The sequence below is a fragment of the Sinocyclocheilus rhinocerous genome, unplaced genomic scaffold (assembly GCF_001515625.1).
Source record: "Sinocyclocheilus rhinocerous isolate Xijiao unplaced genomic scaffold, SAMN03320098_v1.1 scaffold809, whole genome shotgun sequence".
Classification (NCBI taxonomy): Eukaryota; Metazoa; Chordata; class Actinopteri; order Cypriniformes; family Cyprinidae; genus Sinocyclocheilus; species Sinocyclocheilus rhinocerous.
This window is the reverse complement of record NW_015652299.1, coordinates 929895-939838: the sequence shown is the minus strand read 5'-3', so window position 1 is coordinate 939838 and position 9944 is coordinate 929895. Positions and strand designations below refer to the sequence as shown.

General features: G+C 38.4%; 1 protein-coding gene across 1 annotated transcript in view; it reads right to left on the bottom strand.

Moving 5' to 3' along the window:
• The window catches only part of LOC107714537 (DEAH (Asp-Glu-Ala-His) box polypeptide 34), a 13424-nt gene that overhangs the window by 1266 nt on the left and 2214 nt on the right, over nt 1-9944 (bottom strand). The window contains 13 exon segments of the mRNA XM_016520399.1: nt 755-896; nt 992-1177; nt 1592-1858; nt 3923-4029; nt 4118-4223; nt 4567-4740; nt 5711-5977; nt 6074-6175; nt 7809-8002; nt 8094-8268; nt 8436-8736; nt 9067-9329; nt 9422-9733. Of these exon segments, the coding sequence (XP_016375885.1) occupies nt 755-896; nt 992-1177; nt 1592-1858; nt 3923-4029; nt 4118-4223; nt 4567-4740; nt 5711-5977; nt 6074-6175; nt 7809-8002; nt 8094-8268; nt 8436-8736; nt 9067-9329; nt 9422-9733 (2596 nt within the window).

The window sequence follows — 9944 nt, the reverse complement described above, 5'->3', positions numbered from 1 at the left end:
TATCAGCATTATTGCAGCTTTTGGCCAGTCTGTTGTCTAGAAATCGGCACTGGTATATTTTTAGCCATTTTAAATCAACTACTAACTTCTATTTTAGAAACTTTGTAAATGTGTTGAAAAAGGCACTGTTCTTTACAGAATAGAGTGCTGCAGGGATGATGTATTTTTGTAAGCCAAAACATGGAAATGAATTAGCATTTTAGCACTTCCCACTCTATCGTCCTGAAGTCAGTGGGTTTTTGGAATGGTTTTTTTAGTTAAATGTCCGAAATAAGATCTGTGGTGAACTAAAGTTAAAAGATATTTTCCTGTTCTATTCTACGACATGAAATACACCAGTAATACCACCTTGTGATTTCTTAAAGCTTTTACTTTTTACTTTTTTGCGGTTGCTAACAAGTGGCTAAATGGGACTACAGAGGTTGTCAGTGACATTAAACATCATCACACTGAACAGGTAAACTCATGTTCTCACTAATTCACTTTAACAGCCTTACTGTGTTTGTAATCATGCTCTTGCAAAATATTCTTCAGGCAAAAGTTTTTTGTTTTTTTATAATAAAGACTGAAAGAGTTGTCAGAAGCTTTAATGGTGGTGACACTGAAGTCAGGTTACTGTGGTGTAGTTTGTTTATATCCTATGTTTAGGTTTTTCTTCTGCCGATTGTATTTAGGCTTTAAAATTCATTAAAAAGTTGTTACTCTATAGCAAGACATCTAAGCATATTCTGAGCCTGATTCATGAGCCGCTCACCTTCCTCAGGCTGCTGTTCCTCTGGCGGCCTGCAAGTGGCCTCGTGTTGCATGCGCTCCAAGGGCGTCAGGGGCATATAAAGGTCACAGTGAGGGCAGCTCCAAAAACTGCGTAAACATTCACTGTACAGGTCCTTAGAGTCCTACGTGACACGCATTAAAAAACAGGAAGTGGTGCTATTAGAGGACTGTCAGAAAGAAAGGGTTTTAAACATCCTGTCAGAGAAAGAGCACTCACACACAGACAGTTGTAGGTAAAGTAGCTGCACAAACGCAGGCCTCCTTTGATGGGATCTGGTTCGGCCTTCATTCCAGGAAACAGAGAGCCCATAGCTGAAGCGGAAGACAGATCTGGATCCAGTTGCGGTCCGATGTACAGGTTCTGAGACTGCAGCGCTGTCAGACGCCTCAGACTGTAACTAACCTATGAGAGAAAGTCATTATCATGTGTGTTTATTCAAGATTAATAATACAGATTAGGGCTGCACGATAAATCGCATGCGATATTTAACGCGCATCTTGTCAGTAAAGTCGGTTCTTTAGTCAGCGGTAAATCTCCATCACGTGCGGGCTTTCACATGGAGCAGCATTAACTACACAGAGCCGTTGTTCACTGACAAGCTGCGCAAAACCACGATCATATTTTGCGCATGTTTTGCGCAGCTTGTCAGTGAACAACGGCTCTGTGTAGTTAATGCTGCTCAATGTGAAAGCCCGCACGTGATGGAGATTTACCGCTGATTACAGAATGGCTTTACTGACAAGATGCACGTTAAATATCGCATGCGATTTATTGTGCAGCCCTAATACAGATGCATTAATATGTTTGCCTTGTTACCTCAGTGTACAACAGAAACCGCACGAGTCCCTCACTGAGCTTATCCAGTTCTCTGCGGGACACTTTGGGCCCACCTGCCCCGAGTCCAGTGGACGAACCATGTCCGAGCTGAGCCTGAAGCAGCCTCTCCCATTCACCCCGCAGACTGAGGGCCGAGGAGAGCACCTTCAGCGCTCCGTCAGTCAAGCCCAGCTCCAGCCAGCCGTCCACCACCACCCGCGTGCAGTCAGCGTTACTGTCCACAGAGCTGGCCACCAGCAGCAGAGCCTGCGACAAGAAGAGCGTCCAAGAAGATAAAGAAAAAGGACTTTAAAATGTTCTTAGCAACATGCACTACCTTTCAAAAGTTTGGGGCTGGTAAGATTTTGAAATGTTTTTGAAATAAGTCTCTTATGCTCAGCAAAGCTGCATTTATTTGATCAAAAATATAGTATAACATATATAAAAAAAAAAGTATTTTTATATATGAAGAGCTCATTTGCAGAAACCGATAACTAACGTTTTTTTATTGCGCATTCCAAGCAATATCAATCAAACTGCATTTGGGTTGTTTTGATTAACTAATAATAACTTAAACAAATACAGGTAATTTACAAAATTAAAGGTCATTGAAAGTATGTTGTTTTTTTGTTTTTTTTTAACATATTAAAAGTTTGTTTTATAGCAAAAGCAGATAACTCCAACAGTCGGTTTTTGGCAAAAGCAGATAACTCCACATTTCATGTTTTAGAGTTTAAAAAAACACTCGTTTAATCTTTGTAGTCTCCTCAGATGACAGTGTAGATGCCTGACAGACGTTGTTGTGATCATAAACTGTATGGATGTGATTACACGCAATACACAGAGCTTTTCCCTCATCATTGTAACGCGCTGCTTTTGCAAGCTTCCGTGAAAATGTTTCAGCTTTTATTTTCCTTTTTCGCCCTGAAGAAGATATCACGGGTTCAACAAGTTCGTCGAAATTAACCATCCTCGATCACTTTTAGTCAGCTTTGACGAAACTCCTCTCAGCTAGCACGTCTTTTCAAAGTGAAAGTAGCCTTGTCACCTGACCTGAATACAGCGCGCTGATTCGCTAAAATGGACTTATCGGCTTCTGTTCAAAAACAACAAGGGCGCTTGTCGGCTTCTGCAGTAAAACGTGAACTCGCGATGCCTTGAAAGTGAACAAAACCGGCTTTTTTGACAAAACGTGTTTAGGGTTCAGATCGCGCTATATGTGGAGAATAATGCACGGCAATCAGCTCATTTTTTCTGAAAGTGGCGTTTATCGGTTTTTGCAAATGAACACTTCATATTTTAAATTTTTATTTATAGCAACTATAATAGTTAAATAAACCTAAAACCATAAACATACATTTTCATAGCTTGAAATAAAATAAACTTAATAAAATAAAGTTGAAATAAAATAAAATATAAAAATGACAAAATAAACTATAGAGACTGCTTCATATTTCTGTGGAAACCACAACACATTTTTTTGTCAAGCTTTGATGAATAAAATTTTTTAAAAGAACAGCATTTATTTGAAATAGAAATATTTTTTAATACTATAAATGTCTTCACTGTCAATTTTGATCATTTGAATGCATCTTTTCTCAACAAAAGTATTAACGTTTCAGAAGGCGGGGCAGGAAGGAGAAACAATAATGTACAGTATGTGGAAAATAATGTGTTTTTTTAACTTTAAACCGCATAAACACATTTCATTACACCAAATACACAAAATAATGTTCTTTTTAGCAGCATCATATGACCCCTTTAAAAAAAATAAAAATAAAATAAAATAAAAATCCTACTTACTCCAAACTTTTGTGTACTCGGTGTTCTTGTTGGTTTTTGAAAACGATTATAGTGTTTTCAGGGTAAGTTTAAATTTAATGACTCTAAAAGTGTCATGTGGTGTAAGCCATCAAGTAATAAATAACATTTTTCTCACACCTTGAATGTGTGTACACATTTTATTAATTTTGAAAATGTTTTAAATAGTAACAATTCTTTTTTAAATGTTATTTATTTTACAAATAAATATTAATTATTATTTCAGGTATATCATTAAGTTTTTCGGGGACATTTTATTAACTAACATTAACTAACCTTGCCTTGTCTTTAAAAGGTCAAAAAATGTGATATTTTAAGAGACTTATTAACTGTAACATGAGGGTCTGCAGGGGTCCTCTCTATCTACTGCCTGATTTGTACCAAAATAATATGTTGGCAACTTGTGAATTCAGTGTATTTCTTGGTTCAAACGGCAAATAATGAAAATCCCTCCCCCCGTCCAAAAAAAAAATCTATTTGATGGTCACTTTAGTCTCAGCTGTCACTGACCTGTAGTGCTGGAACCCGCAAACAGTTCGAGATGTAAGGCTTGTTTGTTTCTAGCAGAGTAACGAAAGCCAGTAACTGATGCCTGTTGCTCTGCCCTTTATCAGCACCTACAGAGAGAGAATGTAAGAGTACAACAGTGAAACGGAGGACAGAGTCCGTCACGATGCCTGTCTCATTGCAAAAAGGAGCGTGTACCAAACTCGCTGGACTCGTGCTCAGGGACGTGCAGAACTTCAGGGTCAATGGCAAACACGCTGGTTGGGTGGACCACAACACCTTGTTTATTACGTGTGTGAAACACCTAACACACAAACGTGAAAAATGTAAACTGTCTGAAGTTGCCTGATATTACTGTGCATACATGTGAAAGTGTGACTGAGTCCTGGTTTCACAGACGGGGCTTAGACTAAACCAGGATTAGGCCATAGTTCAATTAGGACATTTAAGTAATTTTTACTAACATGCCTTAGAAAAAACATTACTGGTGTGCATCTTGAGACAAAACAAAGGCACTGATATATTTTTAACATCAGTCAGTGCAAGTTTCTTTCAGTTGAAACAGCTCAGAATTACATTTTAGCCTGGGACTAGGCTTAAGCCTTGTCTGTGAAACCGGGGGTGAGTGTGTGTATTTTAGCCGTTACCTGCTCTGAGTCTTTGCGGGTTGCATTGTGCTCATCTGGCATGGCCAGCTGTGGGTAAAGACCGCGGCACAGCACCAGTTTAAGCAGAGCCTGCTGCCGTGACGACAGATCTGCACTGGCATATGCAGCTTCCTGCAGCTCATTCACATTGTGACGCAATTTGAACTTGACTTCCTGTAAGAGCCAGACAACCAATAAGGAGTGAATCTCACAAAGCCTGGGTCACAGCCTATTTCATCTTAAAATCAAAAGAAAAACAAAACAATAAATTATGTTTTTCAACAATAAAATAAAGCCTATTTTTAATTCAAGGATCAAACATTGTAACATTATTTTTATGATAGTTGAAACACATTTCGCACATAGTTTTGTCTAATGTTTTATTTATTTACCCTTCAAACGTTTGGGGTCGGTAAGACGTTTTTGAAAGAAGTCTCTTATACTCACCAAGGCTGCATTTATTTGATCAAAAATACCATAAAAACAGTAATATTGTGAAATATTTTTGCAATTTAAAATAATGGTTTTCGATTTTAATATACTTTAAAATGTAATTTATTCCTGTGATGCAAAGCTGTATTTTCAGCATCATTACTCCAGTCTTCAGTGTCACATGATCCTTCAGAAATCATTCTAATATGCTGATCTAATGCTCAAGAAACATTCCTTATTATTATCAATGTTGAGAACAGTTGTGCTGCTTAATGTTTTTGTGAAAATCATGGTACAGGATCCTTTGATAAACAAAAGAACAGAATTGATCTGAAACAGAAATCTTTTGTACTATTAGAACTTCTAAACACGTCACTTTGTATATTATCTTAAAGGGATAGTTCACCCAAAAATAAACACCCTCACGTTGTTCCAAACCTGTATGCATGTCTTTCTTTTACTGAACACAGAAGAAGATAATCTGTAGATTGTTGGGATCTGAAGAATCAATGGGAAGCAAAATATCTTCTTTTATGTTCCACGGAGGAAAGAAAGTCATTAGCTTTGGAACAACATGAAGGTGAGTAAATGATGACAGAATGTTCATTTTTGGGTGGACTGTCCCTTTAAGAATTGAATAAGGTAAACTGTTGAATCTAGATTAGCTCTCTCTCTCTCTTATGCTGTAAAATCAAAATCAACTGAGGCACACCTGTATGTCCACATTCTGTTCAGCATCATCTCTTCTCTTCTTGCTTGATCCTGCTGCCTCATCGTCAGACCCAGACAGTGTGTCTCCCTCCAGTCCTTCCTCCAGGCGCAGAACTTTCCTCTTAGTGCTCTCCCGGAGCTCATGATCTCGTTTCAGCTGGTGGAGCTTCTGTCTCTCCGTAAGTCTCTCTCTGCGCCGGGCTCGGTCCTGTGGCTCTGTCCTGCCGCCTGTATCCACCTCCAGCAGACCGTGAGTCCGCAGCAGCTCCTGTAAGAACCAGATGACACTGTCAAGGTCAGTCACATGGGCAAATGCAGTTAAAGCTGTTAGAACAGAGGAAACCGTAGATATAGAGCTGCTGACTTTGAACTGTCGTCTGAGGTTGACCATCTCATAAAGCCTCTGTTCCTCCAGCCCTCTCCTTCTGCACCACTTTCTGGAGCCACTTCCTCTGTCTGCTTTCACCTGTTGATATTGGATATATATTAGACAATACGGTTATTTTCCACAATTTTTACATTTAGATTACCTTTGATGTTATCCAATGCTCACTTAAAGTTCAACTTTAAAAACAGTAATAAATTAATAGCCCTGTAAAATGTAACTTTAGCAAATCTCAAAACGAATATCTATTTTTATACTGTACATGATCATAGTGGTGTCTAAATTCAATTGCAGCATGATTTTAGTTTTTTTATTTGTAATTTATTAAGACAAAACAGTATATAATTTTAACACTGCCCATTTAGAGATTATTATTGGCTTATCAACACCATTCTGCTTTACATTATATGTCTGCGTTATATATAATGCATTATAAAGGCAGAGAATAAAAGAACTAAAAGTATGGAAGCCCATTTCTGCTATGAAAAAAAATGGTCAAAAAGGTCATTGTGTCTTCCAATCTCACAATTCTGACTTTATTTCTTGTACATGTATATTTTGCAATTTTGAGTTAACATCTTTTTTTAAATTTTTTTTATTAGAATTGCAAGTTTTAGCTCTTATACACTGCAGTTAAAACGTTTGGGATCAGTAATATTTTTAATGTTTTTAAAGAAGTCTCTTCTGCTCATCATGGCTGCATTTATTTGACCAAAAATAAAGAAAAAAACGGTAATATTGTGAAATATTATTGCAATTTAATATAATGTTTTTTGATTTTAATATACTTTAAAATATAATTTATTTCTGTGATGCAAAGCTGAATTTTCAGCATCATTACTCCAATCTTCATTGTCACATGATCCTTTTATTCAGCAAGGGTGTGTTAAATTGATAAAAAGTGATAGTAAAGACTTATATTGTTAGAAAAGATTTCCATTTTTAAACAAACACTGATCTTTTTAACTTTATTCATCAAATAATCCAAAAAAATTATCCAGTTTCCAAAAAAATATTGAGCAGCACAACTGTTTCCAACATTGATAATAAATCAGCATATTAGAATAATTTCTGAAGGATCATGTGACACTGAAGACTGGAGTAATGATGCTGAAAATTCAGCTTTGCATCACAGAAATAAATTATATTTTAAAGTATATTAATATAGAAAACCAAATTATTTTAAATGGTAATATTTTACAATATTACAGTTTTTTTCTGTATTTTTGGTCAAATAAATGCAGCCTTCATGAGCAGAAGAGACTTCTTTAAAAAACATAAAAAATTTTACTGATCCCAAACTTTTGAACAGCAATGTAGTTATATAGACAAAATTTATTGTGAGTTGTATCTCACAACGTATTTAAACAAAATAAATTGATAGTTATCTCGCAATTCAAATTTTTTTTTCCCCCCCAGAAGTAAGGGATGCCTAATGTTCTGGACTAAAGGATCCGTCTGTATCACAATGCATATATGTATATTTCCTTAAAGAAATATTTTGGTACATTATCATATTAATATTAATGCACAACATCACATATTACATTCACCAGAGGGAATTTTGATCATATTTAAGTACAAAATTTGAATTTAGTTTTTCAGCCATTTTGACAGCCCTAATATACATCATGTCAAGTTCAGTCTAGTAATGCTCATGCAGGGCTCCAGCACTGATACACAATTAAACAGTCAAAGAGGCCTAAACTCTGACCTGCACCCAGGCATTAAAGGTATTCATCAGAGTGAAGGGGTCACCCTGGTTGCTGTTCAGGGGCTGGCGAGTGGTGAAGCAGTCAGGGTTGTGCTGAGCACTGCGCAGAAATGGAGACTGGACACTCAGCGCAGCGGCAACGGTCAACACCGGCTCCACCAGCTTGAAGACTGAACCCAAAACCAACATTTTTCCTGGACAAACACAAGTAGGAGAATTTACAATGCCATTAATACATTAGCAAGCTCAACTAACCACATAAAACAGCAGGTAAGGGTTCTTTACCAATGACCACATCCACAGGCAGTTGAGCCAGCAGCCTGCCAATGGGAGTGAGCTCCCCGTGTTCATCTAGCGCCCCCTGTTCTTTCAGATACATCACTGCAGTCTGAATACTAGAAGCGGGAGGAGGGTCTATGAAGGCAAAAGTGCGAGGGTCACCCAGACCCATGCTCTTCATCTGCAGAAACATCATTTGAAACATGTCTTAGTCCAGTGTCTCACTCAATTATTAGAATTATCTGATAAGATTATGCCCATTGACCCATGACTTCATTAAATAAAAGCATTGTTTTTTCATAGTTTTCATGAAACCAAAGATTTGTTCCTCCAGATGTGAGAGAGCACCTGTAGGATGAGGGAGTCTAGCGCCACCCTGTGGATCTCAGGAACAGGATATGGGGCGAAAGCGTCGTAATCAGATTCAGAGTAGAGGCGGTAACAGACTCCCGGGCCAGTTCTGCCCGCTCGTCCCTTCCTCTGTTCAGAACTGGCCCTGCTGATCCAGAACTCCTGCAGCCTCTGCATCTTGGCCTTTGGATCAAAACTCATCTCTTTCACCTTTCCTATTAAGAAACATCAATGATGTTTCAACATGAAGAAAATAAGCAATTTTGGCAAGGATGATGACATAAAAGTTGGTGGGATCCTTCAGAAATCATTCTAATATGCTGATTCGCTGCTCAAGAAACATTTATTATCATTACCAATTTTGAAATCAGTTTTTGCTGCTTAATATTTTTGATATACTTTTTTTCAGGTTTCTTCAATTAACAGAAAGTTCATAAGAACAGCATTTACTTGAAATAGAATCTATTACATTACATTATACATGTCTTTAATGTCACTTTTGATAAATTGAATGCATCCTGGCTATTAATTTCTTTCAATAAAAAAATATAATTGACCCTAAACTTTTGGATGAAAAGTAAAAGAAAAGTAGAAGATCTCGCTGTCCTGAATGAACCTGCTCTGGTGCAGAAGTACCTTATCCTGCTGGGCCAGTGAGAGAGTGCTGTGCAGAGGGAGGACGATCCAGCGCTGAGTGTGTGTGGCGTATGTCTGACAGGCCTCCTGGATGGTGGAGATCTCAGCCACTCCGCTGAGGAACAGCAGCAGGTCTCCTCTCTCCTCCGGCGGGTACCGCTGGTCAATACCCTGCAGCACACGCAGATACGGCCGCGGGTCCAGTTTCTCCGAGCGGGACACCTGCTCTTCTGGAGGAATGGGCTGGTAGATCACCTTCACACACAAGCACAGAATACACTTACACTGCAATCAGTTTACAAAGACCCACACACATTGAAAAACAGTAAAGGATGCTGCGAGCTCACCTGAATGGGGAAGAGTCTGCCTGGCACCTGCAGAACAGGTGCACTGTTGAAATAGCTGGAGAAGAGTTTGATGTTGATGGTGGCCGACATGAGGACCAGCCGCAGGTCTGGGCGCAGGGGCAGAAGGGAACGCAGCACTCCCAGCAGGAAGTCACAGTGCAGGTGTCTCTCATGCACCTCGTCCACGATCAGCACCTGGTACTGGCCCAGGGAAGCGTCCCGCTGGATCTGCCGGAGCAGGAGACCCTCGGTCAGGAACAGCAGTTTGGTAGCTGTGGTGCGGCTGCTCTCAAAGCGGATCTGGTACCCAACCTGAAGACAGAACATACAAGACAAAATGTTTTCCCAAATAATTTTCACTTAGAAATATAAAATAGTGTATATATATATATATATATATATATACACTACGAGTCTTTTTTAATGTTTTTTAAAGAATTATCTTCTGCTCACCAAGTCTGCATTTAATTGATCCAAAATACAGCAAAAGCAGTAATATTGTGAAATATTTTTACTATTTAAA